General features: G+C 38.3%; 2 protein-coding genes across 4 annotated transcripts in view; one reads left to right on the top strand and one right to left on the bottom strand.

Annotated features, from left to right (window-relative positions):
* Positions 1 to 10,223, top strand: part of LOC115215579 (extracellular signal-regulated kinase 2) — a 77,162-nt gene extending 66,939 nt beyond the window's left edge. For 2 of the 3 annotated variants that reach the window (XM_036506014.1, XM_036506015.1), the window contains exons 12-13: positions 4,490 to 4,642; positions 9,831 to 10,221. In XM_036506014.1, the coding sequence (XP_036361907.1) occupies positions 4,490 to 4,642; positions 9,831 to 10,016 (339 nt within the window). In that variant the 3' untranslated portion in view covers positions 10,017 to 10,221. Of the gene's footprint in view, positions 1 to 4,489; positions 4,643 to 9,830 lie in introns of all 3 variants that reach the window. The other variant, XM_029784785.2, reaches the window with a different exon arrangement.
* Positions 10,224 to 20,880: 10,657 nt separating this feature from the next.
* The window catches only part of LOC115215891 (vesicular inhibitory amino acid transporter), a 59,562-nt gene continuing 58,923 nt past the window's right edge, over positions 20,881 to 21,519 (bottom strand). The window contains exon 4 of the mRNA XM_036506017.1: positions 20,881 to 21,069. Within this exon, the coding sequence (XP_036361910.1) occupies positions 21,025 to 21,069 (45 nt within the window). The 3' untranslated portion in view covers positions 20,881 to 21,024. The remainder of the gene's footprint in view (positions 21,070 to 21,519) is intronic.

Below are 21,519 nucleotides of genomic sequence, written 5' to 3'. Positions count from 1 at the left end.
ATGAATAAGGGAACTTCTACTTTCTGTTTCCAGCACTGTACTCACTAGAAATAGCAACCAAATCTCTCACCCTAATGTTTTAAGAGGAAGAATATAATAATAATAATAATAATGAAATTATTGTATACAGTGCTCAGGTGCACCACAACTTGTCAAAAGTGCGTATAAAGCATATGCAGTAATGTACAAATGTTTGGGAAGTGAACATACATACATACATACTGTTTGAAAATATAAGGACACAAATAGTGTGTCGTATAGCCAGCTGAAGACGATGTTTACCTGGGGCTAAACAACAGTGGCATTCATCCCAACCGGGTCTGCCATAATGTATTGGCAAATAATCTTTACTTTAAGGTACTGTTACTGTATGTCTCTCGTTGGGAGATTTAGAAATAATAATGTTTCTATTTAGTCAGATCAGTGATTATGTATCACTTTGAAAACTATATATTTTCGAACGGAGATTTTGGCAGCGCCACCCTCAGTCAACTGATTATTCTGTGCCGAAGAAGAGCAATAACCCTCAAACCGTGGTCCACAGATATTGCTCTGTACTGGGGTGGGGACACTAAACTCCCATGTTCGAAAATATAAGTGCATAGTGTGTTGTATAGCCAGCTGAAGATGATGTTTCCTGGGGCTAAACAATGGTAGCATTCATGCCAACCGGAACTGCCATTATTATTGGCAAATAATCTTTACTTTTATGAAGGCACATGGCTCAGTGGTTAGAGCGTCGAGCTTACGATCATGAGGTTGTAAGCTTGAATCCCGGACCGGGCTGGGCTACGTGTTGTTCTTGAGCAAGACACTTTATTTCACGTGGCTCCAGTTCACTCAGCTGTAGAAATGAGTTGCGACGTCACTGGTGCCAAGCTGTATCGGCCTTTGCCTTTCTCTTGAATAACACTGGTGGCATGGAGAGGGGAGGCTGGTATGCATGGGCGACTGCTGGCCCTCCATAAACAACCTTGCACTGTATACAATAATTTCATTATTATTATTATTATTATTATTATTGAGTGAGAGAGCAGTTCATGCCATCAAAGTAACACTGGGGTAAAATATACGAAGCCCAATATACCCATCATGACTACCCGTCTGATAAGGGTACACCAGGCACATGCATCACAACCATATGTGCGCGACATGGTGATCTCATATCAAGATAAACAGCACATGACCTTGCAGGTGGGGCCCAGTTAGAATTTTCTTCAGGTTGAGTAGCCCATCCCGCTCAAACGGTCCCTGAATAAGGGTGGTTTAAGGATGTTGAAAGAACCACCCATGTTTCCAGAGGTGAATTATTCAAACCCCAAAGAATCCCTCTCAACACATTATTATTATTATTATAGAGGGTAACTGTCTAGGTGCAATCCCATGGTCAGTGTCATGACCGAAGGGGGTCTCAATCTTTACTTTAAGACACTATTACTGTATGTCTCGTTGAAAGATTTAGAAATAATAATGTTTATATATATAGATTGCGGACTTTCTGAATGTTTTATAAGTTTTAGATTTCCCTCTAGTTTTAGTCAGAGTTTTGCATTTCTGCTTTCCACAATAACTGTTATTGCAATTTAAATTACGTTCTTCATAAGTATCGTAGAGTTGCCCCAAATTAAATTCACTGAATTACCTCCCTTAGACTATATCAACACACACGCACTCCCACACGAACGTACATTGATATACAAATCACTTGTAATTTTAATGTTAAATCACTTATAGTTGTCAACATTGTAAATGCTTTTTTTTTTTACATATCTGTTATTGAAATCTCTCTCTCAATCAAGCATTGATTAAACTTAAAGAACCTATAAAAGAATGTCCGAATTATATCGTGTTGGATTGTGACAGACGAAAAGTTTCAGTTTGTGGTGTACCAGTAAGAAGTTCATTCTAACATTTCATCAGGGTCCTTTATCGAACTGACTGTTGTTGATGCAACCCTTCTCTAGGCCGGGTTGTTGAGTGTTTTTTATTTTTCTGAAAAAAAAGTAGCTTGCTTCCCAACCACATGGTTCCGGGCTCAGTCCCACTGCGTGGCACCTTGGGTAAGTGTCTTCTACTGTAGCCTCGGGCCGATCAAAGCATTGTGAGTGGATTTGGTAGACGGAAACTGAAAGAAGCCTGTCGTATATATATATATATATATATATGTGTGTGTGTATATGTTTGTGTGTCCATGTTTGTCCCCCCACCCACTCATCATCGCTTGACAATCGTTGGTGGTGTGTTTACATCCTCGTAACTTAGTGGTTCGGCAAAAGAGACTTATAGAATAAGTACTAGGCTTACAAAAAATAAGTCCTGGGGTCGATTTGCTCGACTAAAGTCGGTGCTCCAGCATGGCCACAGTCAACTGAAACAAGTAAAAGAGTAAAAGAGTAATTATTTGAGAATCCTCAAAGAATAAGTCCTGGGGTCGATTTGCTCGACTAAAGGCAGTGCTCCAGCATGGCCGCAGTCAAATGACTGAAGCAAGTAAAAGAGTAAAAAAGTAAATGATGACAACTGACTTTTATATATCTTAGTTCAAACCTGTTTCCATGTTGCTAGATGAAAATAATTTTAAATCATGCATGTACCTTCATAAATTGCGCCAATAATGTTTAGATTGACTTTCTTAATGAAAATCAGAAACAGAAAACTAGATAAGACAATAAGATTATGAATTATATATCATATATATATGTATACTTACATATCGTTATTTTTTTGAAGTTTGTGTTGCCTTGTCTATATGTTGGAAGACACACAGAAACACACACGGAAACAAAAATAAAAATAACTATATATCATATCACTGTGATCACCGTGACCGACCAGGCTATCAGATGTTGCTACACATCACTGGTCAAAGTGCGCTTCGCATTGTTTTAGCCTTCAAAGAACACCACCTCACTGGCTAAGCGAGCAAGTCAACAGAAGAAAGAGTGAGAGAAAGTTGTGGTGAAAGAGTACAGCAGGGATCGCCACCACCCCCTGCTGGAGCCTCGTGGAGCTTTAGGTATTTTCGCCCAATAAACACTCACAACGCCCGGTCTGGGAATCGAAACCGTGATCCTACGACCGCGAGTCCGCTGCCCTAACCATTAGGCCATTGCGCCTCCACATATAACATATATATGTGTGTGTGTGTGAGGGCCCATGGCTTAGTGGTTAGGGTGTTGGACTTATGATTGCAAGATCATGATTTCAGTTCCTAGACAGGGATCTGCATTGCACTTTTGAGCAAAACACTTCATCTCACTTTGCTTCGTGATCATTTCGACACCTGACGTGTGATACACAGTGCAGCTGTTCAGACAATGTCGATTTGATGGAGGGAGTGAGCTAATGTGTGGCACAAGCACTTGATCAGTATAAACAAATCATTTGTGCTGGTCGTTTGGCTAAAGCTGAATGCTCATACGTCATCTCCAATAGGAGAGTTCTTTATATATATATATATATATATATGTATGTATGTATATATATATAGGCACTATATTACAGACAACGGGCTAGCTGTTCAAGAATTTGGACTTGGAGATCTCCATTTCCAGCGACTTTGAGGGCCATCACCCAGTGGTGTCAGGCGTCAACGAAGAGCCCTCGACCACAACAAGATGACCAAAGTTTTTTTCTTTTTCCAAGGTCTGGGGTCTCCCACCCCTAAGCCCTAGACCATCACCTAATCACCCTTACCCATCTTGTTGCTTAACAACAACAACAACAACAACAATGGGCTATATACCTGTTGTAATTTAGTCATCCATAGTCTGATATGATATTTTGGAATAATATTCCTTCTTCAGATATTCTTAGACAAGCGACTCCATCTAAGAGTATCTGAAGAAGGATTATTATTCCGAAATATCATATCAGACTATGGATGACTAAATTACAACAGGTATAGAGCCCATTGTCTGTATTATAGTGCATTGTTGTACCATTCAGAACTTTTTATTCTTTACAAACAATACACAGCACTTCAAGTGAACTACAATACTCTCCTATATATATATATATATATAGTGTGGATAGTGGTGAGGGGATATATATATATCATCATCATCGTTTAGCGTCCGTTTTCCATGCTAGCATGGGTTGGACGGTTCTACTGGGGTCTGTGAAGCCAGAAGGCTTCATCAGGCCCAGTCAAATCTGGCAGTGTTTCTACGGCTGGATGTCCTTCCTAACGCCAACCACTCCATGAGTGTAGTGGGTGCTTTTTACGTGCCACCCGCACAGGTGCCAGACAGAGCTGGCAAACGGCAACGAACGGATGGTGCTTTTTATGTGCCACCGGCACGAGGGCCAGGCGAGGCTGGCAACGGACAGGAACGGATGGTGCTTTTTACGTGCCACCGGCACGAGGCCAGTCGGGGCGGCGCTGGCAACGGTCGCGAAATGGAATATTTAGTTGTTTTTTTTTGAAGCTTGTTACAAAACATGGTGACACATTTTGTGACTAAACTTTTCACTTTGTACATTTCAGCAAACTTTTGATGCCGAAGCAGCTGCAGGCCACAACATCTCAGCTCGCGTCGCAAACCATCACAGAACCAGTTCTATAACAGCAATGATTCAACCTTGTAATCCCACAATTACACGAGATAAAACTTCACTTTGCATCTCATCTTCCCCTTTGGTTTGTGACATTTTCTTTCTTTCTTTTATTGCACCTTTCTTTTTTTTTTAAGTCTTTTATCTTTTACTTGCTTCAGTCATTAGATTGTGGCCACACTGGAGCACCAGCTTGAGGAATTTTTAGTCAAATGAATCGACCTCAGTACTCTTTTTTTTTTAAGCTTGGTACTTATTCTGTCAGTCTCCTTTGCTGAATCGTTAAGTTATGGGGACATAAACACATTAGCACCAGTTTGTCAACAAGCATAAACACAAAGACACACATCATCATCATCATCGTTTAACGTCTGTTTTCCGTGCTAGCACGGGTTGGACGGTTCGACCGGGGTCTGGGAAGCCAGGAGGCCGCACCAGGCTCCAGTCTGATCTGGCAGTGTTTCTACAGCTGGATGCCCTTCCTAACCCCAACCACTCCGTGAGTGTAGTGGGTGCTTTTTACATGCGACCAGCCTATCATATATATATATATATATATATTTATAAACCGAAAGAAGCCTTTTGTGTGTGTGTATTCAAAATCAAAATCAAATTCGATGACTGGCACCAATGCTAGTGGGGTGCAAAGAGCACCATACGAGTGTGATCGTTGACAGAGTGGCCATCTGGCTTCCGTGCCAGTGGCACATGAAAGGCACCATTCGAGTGTGATCGTTACCAGCGTCACCTTACTGGCACTCGGGCCCCGTGCTAGTAGGGTGTTAAGAGCACCATCCGAGCGTGATCGTTGCCAGAGCGGCTAAATTTATAGTCTTCCATCAAACTTTTATGCTAATTTGTTCCACATATATATTGGTGTAGATATGGCCATAGAAACGCACATATATTATATAAAGCTTAAAAATACCAATTAAAGTTTTCTGCATTTTTTATTAATATACTAGCAGTATCGCCCGGCGTTGCTCAGGTTTTTAAGGGAAATAACTATATAAGCATTTTTAGAGAGTTACTTCCCTTATAGATGCCAATTCGGGCTTTCTTAGCCATTTCTGTTTTGGTGTCTTCAAGCCATGAAGTTGTTGTTCTAAAAGAACGCTGGTCTCCTTGACAACGCTTTACGACGTTGATTTCCTTACACTCCCTTCCCCACAGCTTCACGAGGGAGGGAAGAAGGGGGAGAAGCAAACAGGTGCAGGTGTGACCATGGACGCCAACTCCGCCGCCATCGACACACGAAAAATTATGCATTAAAATGGAATAAAAAATTATGTTAAATTAGTTTTAAAATCGTAGACTCATCGTAGACGCGCGCTAATACTCAGACGGGCTCGATATGAATCACGACTATAAGATACCCGAATTTGGTTAAACTGCACCGCATAATGTGGGAGTAGTTAGGAATCTAAATCGAAGGGGACAGACACTCACACAACTACTGTTTTATATATATAGATAATGTGGCTCAAACTCCACACACAAGCTAATCCAGAGATATGAGGCTTATTGATAAACTGCATGGAGTATAGGAGTGGAGTGTGGAACTGTTTATTGTGCCCATACATTTTGGTAATGCATGAATATGTATATATATATATAGGTGTGCGTACAGTTATACATGGAGGTGTGTATGTGTACACATGCATGCATGCATGCACGCGCTCACACACACACACACAAGATCTGATCAAAAAGGCAACATATATCAATTCAGCATTGTTTTGATTTATTCTCCTTTTACCTCTCATTCTTTTTCCTTCACTTTGATAAAGAGTACCACCCATAGCATTAGATTCTCTCGTGGTTCATTCTTTGGTCATATTCATTTTCATTATACATGTTTTTCTATTGCTGTTGTTTTGATATTTCTACAATTTTTGCTTATGTCACTTCATGTAATATATTTTTTGATCTCCTTGCCTCATAATTTTGCTTATTTAATTTATGTGATTTCATTTATATATTTACTAGCAGTATCGCCCGGCGTTGCTCATGTTTGTAAGGGAAATAACTATATAAGCATTTTTAGAGATGTAAAGTATAATAGCCATCTCAATATGGTTAACCACAAAGGGGGGGGGGTGTTACTGTAGCTTTTTACGTTCTGAGATTTAATAATAAATTTTTAGAGAGTTACTTCCCTTATATATGCCAAAAATGCATTAAAAATGGGAAAAATTGATGGTAGATTTTTTTTTACATCGTAGACTCATCGTAGACGCATGCTAATACTCAGAAGGGCTTGATATGAATCACGACTATAAGATATCCGGTTTTGGTTAAACTGCACTGCAAAATGTGGGAGTAGTTAGGAATCTAAATCGTAGGAGACAGACAGCACACAACCTCACTTTTATATATAAAGATATTTATGTGTTTATGTAGATGTATCTATCTATACATACATATATACATGTGCACACACACTCACACACAGAGTACAGTATAAGCTTAAACTTTGGTAAACTTTTCTCTAAGCCAGTATGGGCCCATACCATGTGTAACTTAGCATTGACACCTGCCAAAGCCCTTTTAGTGATGTTTAAGTCATACACATATGTGTTAACAATATGCTGTTAGGGCCTCATTTCTTTTGTTGAGATGGATGAGTCTTCTTGAGCATAGGGAGTTACCAATCTTCTTGGTATTTCGTCATCTCCTCCATGAGATTCAGCTACCTGAGGTCAGTCTTCCCTATGTCATTCTACATCTTCCTGGGTCTTCTTCTTCCACAGGTTCCATCTATATTTAGTAACTGGCACTTCTTTATGCAGCTGTCCTCATCCATATGCATCACACGACCACACCAGCACAGTCTTCTCTCTTGCACACTGCATCTAATGCCTCTTATGCCCGATTTTTCTTCCAACACATTTAACCCATATTTCACTATCATATAGCATTGCTGTTCATACACAAACATCATACAATCTGTAACGTGGAGGTGCAATGGCCCAGTGGTTAGGGTAGCGGACTCGCGGTCGTAGGATCGCGGTTTCGATTCCCACACCGGGCGTTGTGAGTGTTTATTGAGCGAAAACACCTAAAGCTCCACGAGGCTCCGGCAGGGATGGTGGTGTTCCCTGCTGTACTCTTTCACCACAACTTTCTCTCACTCTTACTTCCTGTTTCTGTTGTACTTGTATTTCAAAGGGCCGGCCTTGTCACTCTCTGTGGGTACACATGTCTGTGGAGTGCTCAGCCACTTACACGTTAATTTCACGAGCAGGCTGTTCTGTTGATCGGATCAACCGGAACCCTCATCGTCGTAACCGACGGAGTGCTTCCACCACAATCTGTAATCAGCTCTCTGTACTTTTTCAAGCTGGTTCATATTCCAGCAACTATATTTTCAGAACATTCCTCTTCATTACTAATTAGGTATCTTAGGTAATAGAAATAATCTACTATTTCTAAGAACCTTTCTGAACATACAAAAAAAATCTGTTTCCCATGAATTCTTAGTTTTATTGTTTCTGCACACCGGTCACAAACAAAATCTTCTTTCTTTGTTAATCCTCTTGTGATTCTTCCACTACACGTTTTGTGTGTCCCTAGTTTGCACTGGGTACACCATATGAAATTTCTACTTACATCTTTTCTACTTAGTGAGCAAGGCCCTCTACATTATATAAGTGTGGGAGAGGAAACCAGAGTTCATTACATTGCTTTGATGATGGTGTCATCTCAAAGCATTTCATTCTTTCATTGATTTTAGAAATGGCTTGAATTTTAAGTTGAACTGGAATACACACACACACAAACACACACACACACACACACAAACACACACACACACAAACACACACACACACACACAAACACACACACACACAAACACACACACACACACAAACACACACACATATTTCTTTACTGCCCACAAGTGGCAAAGCATAGAGGGGACAAAGAAGGACAGACAAAGGGATTAAGTTGATTACATCGACCCCAGTGCGAAATGGTACTTTATTTATCGACCCTGAAAGGATGAAAAGGATGAAAAGCAAAGTCGACCTCGGTAGAATTTGAACTCAGAATCTAACGACAGACAAAATACGGCTATGCATTTCACCCGGCGTGCTAATGTTTCTGCCAGCTTGCCGCCTTATACACACACACACACACATATATATATATATATACACACATGCAGTCATACACATATACACAAACTCATACATACATTCCCACTCCATCATACGCACACATGCAAACACATATACACATACACACAGGCCCACCCATCCACCCACTCACATACTTTTTGCTTCTCTCCACTGAATCAAACACCAACTACTAAACTGCTTGTTGACTCACACCCTCATACATACATCACTCACATAACACACACTCATGCACACAGATATTACCACACACACACACACATACAGAGGCCATTTTTGCACTTCCCATTCCCCACCCCCCAAAACCACTTTCTCTATCTCTTTCCATTTCCAGTCACTTCAGCAATGTAACTACACACGTGCTGTTGGTGATTTTTTCTCCCAACTTGTTTGGAATTTCCCCTCTTTTACCTCTCCAATGAAGAGCTATGCTTAAAACATCAATAAATCTATCTTTTTACTGAGTGTCAAACTAACATATTTCTTGTGCATGCCCTCTTGTTTGTTATTGTTAATTTTATTGTTCATTTATTTGATTTGAATACTTATATATATGTATATATATATATACACACACACATGTGTATAATAGGGATGACCACTAAGTGGACATCCAGTATGCTAGAAGAAGATCATCTATGATCTAACTACAAAGAAAAGAATGTTCTCTAGAGAACATTCTTTTTTTTGTAGTTAGATTGTAGGTGATCTTCTAGCATACTGGATGTCCACTTAGTGGTAATCCCTATTATACGCATGTATTACAATTTTTCTGAATTTTCAGATTTTTTCTATATGCTAGGCTACTGGTTTTAAATTGATATTAATTAAATTAATATTCAATTTATCACCCTCATTATTTAAATTTTATATATATATTCATTTAGAGATAGTAGACCCCTTCATCCCACCATATAAAAGAATTTTAATTTAAATACTTACTAGTTATATTTAAATTAAAATTCTTTTATATGGTGGGATGAAGGGGCCTACTATCTCTAAATGAAAATATATATTTCCTCATTGAGAATAATTTGAACCCCTGTTATGCCAGAATTTTTATTCCCTAACAAATTAAATATATATATATATATATATATATATAAGCATTTTTTGTTTTTGTTTTTGTAGAACAATCCTCGACCAGAGTCAGCAAAATGCGTTCCACCCAGGCCTGCATATGGTCGGCGTCAGTTTAACAATATAATGAACAACTCTTCTGTTGGTGTAGCCAAGTATACTTTCGGCAGTTATTCTCAGGCATATGGGACAATTACTGCAAGCGGCCTAGCTGCTTTGAATAAGAAAAAATATTGATGTTTATTTTATATTTATTCTACTTCATTTTTGTTTGAGAAGCTTTGAAAGCAGAATATTTTATTGATTTCTCTATACCATTACATTATATTCAGAAAAAAGATATCTTTTAAGACTGTAATTATAACTGTAAACAATAATCTTGTGTACTTGTACTCAAAACATCTTGCATTTTATTTTGAATTAATATTGAATCAAGTTATATATATATATTACAGAAATAAATCTGTTTCATTGGTTTTTATTCGTCATATTGACCAATCAAAAAAACAAAAAAGTTGTTTTGTTTTGATAAGTAGTGTCATTACATATATAAACGCACTCCTCTGCCATCAATCAAGGCCTTAAATCTAAACTACCAACAGCTGGTACAATGTGGACATAGACCTTGGAAAGGAGTCACTCTCTGTCAACAATTCACCATCACAATATCTATAGACAGCTATAACAAGGTGGTTGGTGTTGGGAAGGGCATTCAGCCATGGAAACCAAGTCAAACCAGATTGGAACCTGGTGTGGCTCTCCTGCTTGCCTACACTCTCCTCCTTATGAGAGCTCAAAATCTCTCGTGGAAGCGCCATCCAACCAAAATGCAAATATATGGGAAACTACCACCTGTGTCATCTCTTGTGAAAGGTAGGAGAGTCCAGTTTGCTGGACATTGTTGTAGAGCTGAAAAAGAAGTAATTTCTACTTTTCTCCTCTGGAAGCCATCTACTCGCAATACCAGAGGGCGCACACTCTCCTACCCTGATGTAATCTCCAGGGATACAGGCATCCAGCAACAGGACCTCCGTAATGCCATGATGGACCGTGAAGTCTGGCGTAGCATGGTAAATTCCATTGTCTTGACCACGGTCGAACAATGATGATGATGATGATGCTTGCCAGTTCTGATCAAACTGTCCAATCTGTGCCAGCATGGAAAACATGTTAAATGATGAGGACGATGAAGGTGATAAAGAAATGTGGAGAATTCTTTTATGCATTGCACAGAGTCTGCAAACTCTCTTGCTTCCCAAATTTAAACAGTACTTTTTGATGACCTTGCTGACAGTGCTAGCTCTCAAAATATCTCATTCATGTCCAACACCTCGAAGTTGAGGAAGCAGTTACTCTTTTACTTGTTTCAGTCGTTTGACTGAGGCCATGCTGGAGCACCACCTTTAGTCGAGCAAATCGACCCCAAGACTTACTCTTTGTAAGCCTAGTACTTATTCTATCGGTCTCTTTTGCCAAACTGCTAAGTTATGGGGATGTAAACACACCAGCATTGGTTGTCAAGTGGTGGGGACAAACATAGACACACAAACATATACACACACATACATATATATATACATATAAAAGACGGGCTTCTTTCAGTTTCCGTCTACCAAATTCACTCATAAGGCTTTGGTTGGCTCGAGGCTATAGTAGAAGACACTTGCCCAAGGTGCCACGCAGTGGGACCGAACCTGGAACCATGTGGTTCGTAAGCCAGCTACTTACCACACAGCCACTCCTGTTCATAATCACATTCTTTCTTTCTCACAATTTCTGTCTTTCTCCATCTGTTGCTCTCCCCTATGCTTCATATGATAATGTATGGATACATACATACATACATACATACATACATACATAATACATGCACACATGCATGCTTACACACACACACACATGCACAAATACCTACACACTGCTAAAGTACCAGTCACAAAACCAGAAAAATAATATTAATCACAAGGTCACAGCTACAAGTTTCCAAAAGCACTGTCAAAATATGTAAACAATTAAAAAATCTAACAAGTTATAGAATCAACACATGCAATGACTTTCATGCCTACATTAATGTGTCCATGTACATATGTATATGTATATACATTCTTATATGCATGCCTGTGTGAATGCATGTGAGCATACATACAAATGCTTATTCACATATACATGCATTTCTGTCTGTCCACCCCCCCCCCCTCTCAAATTGCCGATCAAAGCCTTGTGAGTGGATTTGGAAGATGGAAACTGGAAGAAGCCCGTCGTATACACACACACACACACACACACACATATTTTTGTGTGTGTGTGCTTGTGTTTGTCCATCCACCATCGCTTGACAACTGATGCTGGTGTGTTTATATCCTCATAACTTAGCGTTTCGGCAAAAGGGAGTGATAGACTACATACTAGGCTTACAAAGAATAAGTCCAGGTGTCGCTTTCTTTGACTAAAAGGCATTGCACCAGCATGGCCACAGTCAAAATGACTGAAACGAGTAAAAAATAAAAGAATCAAAGAATATATATATATATATAAAATGAGACAACAAAGTCAAGGCTGTGTGGAATTTTCAGGACATTTATAAAGAGAAAGTTAGTCTTACAGCTGTTTCTGGGATATTAGGGATATCCCTTCACCAGAGACGATGTGAGATAGTTAAATGGAGGGAAATTTTAGAGTTCAATATCAGCAGTTATTTTGGAAAAGGAAGCAAATAAGGAGTATATAGGGAAACAAGAGAATGATTGTAGAAATAAAAATAAAAATATATACAAATGTTATAGTTGCAGTTTCATACCATAAAATGGATCACTTCATCATCTAAATTGCACATTTTCTCTGATGAAACGGGAAATATGTACCCTATTACTATCGAGGAATACAACAAATTCATCAAGAAGGAATTCTACAAGTCTTATAAACTAGCACTGACATCTGCCTTTGACAACATCAACACCAACCATTGCAGGCTTATGAACAAATTACATGTGACGACTGCACAGAACCCTACTGCCCTACATCTCCACACTTCAACCATAAAAATCATAAGATGGACTTCATAACTAAACCATCGATACACTTCATACTGGGAAGAATAAGCAAAAATATTTTAGATAAAATAATACCAATTGTCAAGGAAAAATTGAAGTCAACTTATGGTCCTGTACAGGTGAAGTTATAACATGGTTCTATCTCTTAAACAACAAAAACTCTTCTTCTTTCCTACAATTCGATATAAATAATTACTACACTTCTATTTTCCCCAAACTTCTTAATCAAACGCTCCTTCTAGCTAGGAATCTAATTAACCTAGTCCTACTAGAAATTAACATAATCATTAATGCCCATAAACCCTTATTTCTTTTGAGGGCACACTTTGGTGCCGGGCCAACCACGATAGCAATAACAATAACCATAACAAATTATTTGACATTTCTATGGGATCATCCAACTCCGCCCAAGTTACCGACTTCGTCGGACTATACATACTCCACCAGCTCCAAATACATTTCTCTAACATCAAGGGAAGCCTCTACAGAGATGACGCCTTGCTAGTGACCAAGAGCGCAAATAAATCCTCTTTAGAACGAAATAGGAAAGATCTACACAAATTTTTCTCTAGCCTCAACCTATCTATTACTTTTGAAAATTCCCATAAAATCACTAATTTTTAAGCCGAAAGTTTAAACTTAGAAACCTACCAATACTCTCCCTATCACAAACCTAAAGTATATGAAAGGATATCCTTTCATATTTCCTCTGCTACTCTCTAAATTATTGTAGGCTTAATAAGCTATGCATTATTTTCTAAACTCATTCTTCCACAGATATAACAAAAAAGAAACAATGTAAATATTTTGGTTTCCATTATTGATGGAAATTTGTTTAAAAAATGGTTTATCCTTTATGTTTGAAGTCTATGCAGTCATCTGACGAGAACGGTTCCTTTCAAATTGATGTAATGTTTTCATTCAATGTTCAAATAATATTGTTGGGGTGTGCAGATTATACCGAATTAGCAAGGTGCCTCAATTTAAGTATCTATTCATCTGAATCTTAATTATATATATATATATAATATATATATATATATAATTAAGATTAGATTAGGTAGCCATCTATCGGTCTCGAAAGACCATAGATCTGTGCCTGGAGAATTTTGCGTTAGCTGCTGATGGGTGCAAGGCCTGGTGTAGCTATTTAGGCACACACGGGAGTGGCAGTCTTGCATCTGCTGACTGCATTTAAAGATACTTTAAAGATGCTTCGAGCGCGCTTTTCTTCGGTGGCAAATCTCTCTTTCTCTGCCCATCGCACCATCCCCTTTTGCATCATCAGCATGGGCGATCATTTACGACCTCCTTCCATCTCAGGACGTCCAGATCTATTGACTTCCTATTTGTTTTGCAGACGTCCTTGAAACGAAGATAAGGTCGTCCTCCTGCTCATGTATTAGTGTGTGTGTGTGTGTGTGTGTGTGTGTGTGTGTGTGTGTGTGTGTGTTGAATGATAGTGGTTGTAAAGGTTGTGCTATTGAAATTTTTCTTACATGTTTTGTATTTTCCATAGCAACTTTTACTGGTTTAAATCGATTGACGTTACACGTGTTAAAATCATTGGACAATGAAAGACTTGTCGTTGAAGTGGTGTAGCTGCGAATGGGGTTTAAATTTGGATGAAATTTGTTCGAGAATTTCTTTAATCGTTTCGTATCGACAATAGAATTTTTATGGCTGTTTGATAGCACCGGAATAGACATAGTAATTGGACATATCCTCAGGAGACAAAAGTAATTTTGATAAATTCTATAATTTTAATAATTTGACTAATGATGAATTTGTGTTGCATGGTATTTGATAAAACTGGTATTTGATAAAACGATCGTACTGCATTACCTCTGGATATCCTTGTTGCTTATTTTGATTATAATCACCTAATTTTAAATTATATGGATAATACCATACTAAATTCTGGTGCCTTCAACTTAACTACCACATTCATATGAATCTTTATTTATACATATATATAGTAAATAAAAATAATCAAGAACAGACAGAAGAAATAATAACAACGCAAGGACGTGGTATATGCAAAGTATTAGCAGACGCTCAGGGAAAGAAATGTGATTTTACGTTTTGAGCAAAGCTCTTCTTCAGAAACAGGAGACAGAGGAAAATCCAAGAAAAAAGGAAGACGGAGAACAAAGATCGCCAACGATTCACATGTGGTTACATTTCGAAATGACCGGAAGGGAATAGTATTCATAAAATAAAATAGTATTGATAAAATATTGATAAAATAGGAGATGGAATGTGTGATAGACTTTATTGGGTACAACACATGTTTCGACCTGTTTTAAGGTCTCTTCAGGTACACCAATAAAAGGTCTCACCAGAGATTTCTCGAGTTGGCGCTAAGTACCGTTATCTATATATATATATCATCGTCATCATCACTATCATTATCATCATCATCATCATCATTTAGCGTCTGGTTTCCCTACTGACATGGATTACAGTATTTGACTGAAAGTGGTAAGCCGGAGAGCTGTACCCGGTTTCAGCCTGATTTATATATACACACACACACACACACATATATATATACACGTATTCAGCATTGATATAAAAGATTGTGGTCAGTGGTATCTTTGGGAATAATTACTGAAGATTGCCGTCTAGTAGAATGTTCTCTTCTACTCGAGGCACAAGGCCCGAAAGATTTTGGGAAGGGACCAGACGATTAGATCGACCCCAGTACGCAAATGTTGAATGCCAGATGAGATCTCCCTGCATCCCCCGTCGTTCGAATGAAGGTAGTGCCAGCCGTTGGAGTTGTTCCTCTTATGCAAGCTTAGACAAGCCCGCGCCCATTCGGGGGGGGGGGCAAGTGCTGAACCCGTTCCAGGTGCTGAATGTCTTTCTGGAGATATGGGTTTGAGGTATGGATGTAATATTCAAGGATGGGTCGAACAAGAGTGACGTATACCGGCCTAAAGACGTCCATTGAAAGGTTGGCAAACGATCGGTGGATGAGGAAAAGATTCCTTCTGGTTTTGTTCGCCACCTCGATACCCTGCCGCGGTGGTCTGAAAGTAGTATCGATCATTATGCCGAGATCCTTTTCTTCAGTGACCATCTTAAGATGTTGATGTTTGTGGCCATTAGTCAAGGGAGAGTTTGGAGGTGAACCTATTGGCAAATGGCTGCATTTTGAAGCGTTCAAGGGCAGATCCCATTCTTCCGCCCAATTCCAAGCTCGGTTCAGCGACGATTGGAGTATGTCGTGTTGATTCCTAGGCGAGACAAGTTTGACGTCGTCTGCAAATAGGAGAACTCTTCCATCAAGAAAATCTTGCAGGTCGTTGATATAGAGAAGGAAAAGTAGTGGCCCCAGCACCGACCCCTGGGGAACGCAGCTGCATGCATTCGTCTCCGCGGAGATCTCTCCATTTATCTGCACCCAAAAGGTTCGATAGCTCAAGAAGGAAGAAATCCACGAAGTCACCAATGAATGAATCTTGAATGCTCGAAGTTTGCGCTAGAGAAGTCGGTGATCAACGGAGTCAAACGCCTTTGCGAAGTCCAAAAATACCACGCCAATCGAGTCTTTTTCATCCATGGTCCTTGTAATCCATTCTTCAAGAAGGAGAAGATTTGTTAGGCAAGATCTTCGGGGTAGAAATCCATGCTGCGAGTAGGATATATCTTTGTACCAATACAGATAATTGTATAATACTTTGGTTGGAAATAGCTGTGGGAATGACCTGAACGTTGTGAATAAAGATAAAGTCGAGTACGTTATTTTCCCCTAATTGGACGGGTAATGATTTGTTGAACTCCTCCATACTCTACCTGGATATGCTTCAACGTTTGTCTCCATTGATACTACCATCGACGAACATGCTGTTGTTAAGTACCCAGATGAATTTCTCAACTCTCTACAACCCACAGGTCTGCCAGCTCAGAAGTCGTTCCTAAAGAAAAGTGCACCTATCATGCACTTGAGGAATTTGAACCCACCACGACTATGCAATGGTACAAGATTGTCTGTAACTACATTGACAAGTCATGTCCTAGAAGCCACCATTATTGCCAGCTGCCTTTGAGGAGAGATCGCATACAGTCCACGCATGCCCCTTATTCCCTCAAATGTGCTCTTTCAATTCAAGCACTTCCAGTTCCTAGTGCCATTGTGCTATGACAATCAACAAAGCTCAGGTTCAAAATTGTTGGTCTCAATTAACAAATACCCTGCTTTTCTCATATGTCACATGGTCTCATATGTCACATGCTCTCATATGTCACATGGTCTCGAGTTAGCAGCGCAGATGACTTGCATATTTATTCTGCCAACACTGGACTTACGCAAAATATAGTTTACTCAGAAGCATTGTTGACTTCACTTAAACATATGTTGAAGTGTGCAGTCTGCCCAAACATTACAGGGATGGTGCTTTTCACAATGAAGAATCTTTCTTTCTATGTACCTTAGCTTCTGCAAAATGGATACCTCTACGTCCTCATACATCATCCAATTCTTTACATCCGTAAGTCTAGGTCATTTTGAGGGCAATGTTAGGATTTAATTCTAATCTAAGTTGCTATTCTACATGCTTTTAGTGTCAACAATATCAGCATTATTCATCACAAAATTACCGAAACACATGTTTCTAAAGGAGAGAGAGAGAGAGAGAGAGAGAGAGAGAGAGAGAGAGAGAGAGAGAAGCGAGGGAGATATAACCGAACTCTGTGACAAACCAGAGTCGACAATCCGTGAGTCAGATTGAACCCTTTTAATGTAGTCTTTCAGGAAACTACCAAGCCAAGAGTTGCAAAACGGACGAAAGCTATAGGTTGTTGTGATTATCTTTATTATTGATGTTTATCCTCGGGTGAACCCTATTATCAGCGACCTTCAAATCTTTTCAAATATATTTTACTTTAGATTACATAACCCAATGTCATTATTTTTTAAAAATACGGTATACGAACATAAGAATTATTTAGTTGCTACGTTAAGCTAATTAAGCAAGAACGTAAAATATTCCTCATTGAATTAAAGTCATGGGTTTAAGGAGGAGGGCTTTTATGATATCAAGTGTAATAATATTGCTTTCGCAGAGCTTAACAAGAGCGAGAAGCCACTGGTATGTAACATAGAAAAAGTCAAGAAGATGGAGTAGGAGATAATTACCGACCGTTTCTATTACCTTTTAAATGCTGAGAGTGAGATTGATAGACCTATAATTGGTGGAGATTGATCTTCTTGGAGATGGGACGGACAAGCATGTTTCCAAAATCTAGTGTAGATTATATGCCTGTAAAGACTTTACAGAAACACTGAAGAATATGGTGAGGATAAGGGCACACAGAGTGAATGATCTTGTTGATTTGAAGTAATAAAACCGTTTTCGCACATTAAGTGTATTTGTGATGGCTGGCGTGACAAGGTAGAGAAGTAAAGTAATGGAAGAGTTTTGATTCTAAACAAAATAAATAGTAAATGTGGAAGTTAAGATGGTTGTTTCAGTCATCAGTTTAGCTGTCTCTTATGGATCAAGTGCTAAATGCGTCCTCTGTTAGGGATAGTCAGCGTAAAATTAATTTGAGACGACATTGAGGTCAGGAAACCGGCATGTTTTGCTGAATGTGAGTATGTTCTGAAAAGCTTTGGTAGAGTAATGGTCAGATGATTTTATTAGTGCAGGGACGACGATAGTTTGGTAAACGTTAAGTTTGGTGCAGAGAAAAAAGAGCGTTATAGGAGTGTTAGATTCTAGATAAATTGTGAAGATTGTGAGAATGATGACTTCACAGTGAGGTTACATGAGATAATGTTCTCGATGCAGGAGATAGTTGAGTAGTTATTGTTCTTTGGCCAAGAGTAAATGGAAGTCTTTGTTGTTGATATCTCGCTGAGTAAGGAAAGCGGAGCGAAGAATGGATTCTAATCACCTTTCTGAGAAAAGTTGGAATACTGGATGTAGATGGGACAGCCGTTATAGGCTTTAAAAGTAAGCGACGTTGGATTTGTGATTTGGAGAAATGCGTATTAATTAGAAGGTAATGATCATGGGCTCAAATCGGAATGAAGTCCACAGATGTTGATATATAAAGGATTGATCATGATTTATATTTGTTTTCATCTTTCAAAATTTGAAGAAGTATTGGTGGTAGAATGCATTATGCTTATCAACACAGAACATAGCCAAATCAATCAGAGTTTACTGCTTCTTCTTATGATAACGGTATACCAATTGACATGAATTTTCCCACATCACGTTACAAAAAAATGAAATTACCCAATGCACAACTTCAAATTGCTATGTCTTCCATCTCATGAGTTAATACGATCTACCCCGTCGATCCCCATGAGTAGCCATCTGGAAGTCATTGATTGAGAAGAAACAGCTTTAAACCCTGTGCTCATTGTGTGGGACGCCTGTTGTGATCTGGTGGAAAATAGGATACAGGATTAAGCGTACAATTTAATTCGAAAGTATGTTACACCAAAACTGATGAGTTTCAAGTAGATCGAACCCCCCCAATCTTCATGCTCTCACATTCTTTTTATTAGTTCAAACGAGGACAATACACTGAGATAAAATTTTGCGATTGGCAAAATGGTACAGGCGGTCAGTTTTAAGAACTTCGGTGTTTATATTTACATTTAGTTTGTGGGTTTTGTTAGAAAGTTTCAAGAATTTTGAGTTTTCTTTCTAGTCCTGTTGCATGTTTTGCTGAACTATTATTGATGTCTGTTCTAGAATAGTCATTATGTTGTTGTTTGATGTGTCTTCTTCTTTTCTGCTTACATACTATAATCTATTTTCAATGTGATTTTATAGGGAATTTAAGAACTGCAGGTATTTGATTAGATATGATTTAAGTTTACCGACTGGATAGTCATTATTTGGCCGTCTCCCGCCTCAAATGATAAAACGCATCCAGAGATAAATTGCTTAGTACTTGTTGAAAAGTAGCATTCTGAAGGCTTAAGTAACATTCAAAAATCAGCTTTCTTTCTGTTTACTGTGCTGTGCTGAATAGCTAGCCAAATTTGAAGAAGGAATGATACAGTCAGTTAAATCGACTCCACGGCACTAAAGTTTAATAGTATACTTGTAGGATTTTGGATACTGAAAATAAGTTTAGTCAGTTAAAGTTTGTAGCTGCAGAGTTTATATAGTCTCTAGTAGGCTAATAGTTGCATAAAGTTTAAATTTGAATGCTGACTGAATGAGCGGCAATCGAAGGGGAATATATAGCTCTCTATATAAAGCTGAAGTTGTCTGTGTATGGCAGGTTTGGTAGCCTTCAACTAACACTATCTCCTCCGAGACCCTGCGGCGCAAGTTGATCAAAATTGAGAGTATGATAGAAGAAGGCTTGCTCTTCCTTCCGTAGAAGAAAGAATTCAAATCGGACCATGTTAACACCAAAAATTATTTACATCAAAAAGGTGCTTTTTTTCTATGAAAATCCCTATTTTTTACGATTTTTTCACTGCTGTGTCACCGTTTTTCGGTGTATTTCAACCAGAAAAATGTTCGCTTAAAGAGAATAACAAGCTACATAATGCAAAAGTTTTACTTTTCAAAAATTCTAAAGGGTCGAAACAAACCCGAGCAACGCCGGGCGATACTGCTAGTTTAATGATAAATTAAAATTATAACTTATTGACCATTATGTGTATTTATGTAATTTATTCTTTGTTGCTGTTTAGTTCCCAATCAATCCTGAACAAGAATCCTATGATCATTCCGACCTCTTTGTTTAGATTACATTTTTAATGTAAAACCGAAAGGAAATATCTATTTTCTAACGAAATATATATTATCTAATATTTTGTCAACATGACAGTGTGTGATTTGAGGAGGATTTGTTAGCCGTTTCTGGCAGGTCCAGTAACCACTGAGAAAATCTCTTTAAATCAAATTTTACTCTATATTTCAATATGGCGGAGTTTGTACTGTAGAACGTTGGATTTTTTCTTAATTCAACGTCTACAGAAAATTTATGAAATAAATATCGTTAATATCTTAGATTAATTCAATTGAAACACTTCATATCCATAAAAAAATTGGCCAATACAAAAGAAAACATTTGTTTTGTGGTTTTATTCGAAATAAATAAGCTTATGTTCAAATAAGACAATCGAAACGTTTTACATGTCTTCACACTTTCAGTTATTATAATCTAATAACCACTTTATTGAAGTATCACGTCATCATTTCTTGATTTTAAGCATGTGAATATATTAAGAACTGGTTTCTAGATGGATGCAGCTGAAATGAAAGAAAGAGATAACATGGTTTTACAATACTGTTCTCAGGTTAAGAAAGCAGGCACTTCATTTGACTTAATCTAAAACGGATGCATCTAATCCCATTGAAATAGTCACAAATCGAAGCATGCGTGTACTGCACAGCTGAATAGACTATTATCTTAAGACTTAATCTCTGAACATTTTACGATTGCTTGCAAAGAATACACTCTTTGTTGAGGATTTACTCATAATTCCTTTCGATTTGTGAAAACTATCTAGAATCGAGTTTTTAATGTAAAATCGAAAGGAAATATCTATTTGCAAACCAAATATATATTCTGAATAAAGAGTTTTAAGATTAAGTTATTGAACCATATATATCATTATTTTTCTTAAAAACCAGCTCAAGTTAAAAAAATGATTTAGTTCGTCACTTTTATTAAAGGAATATTACGATAGCTCTTGAATG

Source organism: Octopus sinensis, linkage group LG9, assembly GCF_006345805.1.
Source record: "Octopus sinensis linkage group LG9, ASM634580v1, whole genome shotgun sequence".
NCBI classification, from domain to species: domain Eukaryota; kingdom Metazoa; phylum Mollusca; class Cephalopoda; order Octopoda; family Octopodidae; genus Octopus; species Octopus sinensis.
This window is presented reverse-complemented; position numbering and strand designations above follow the sequence as displayed.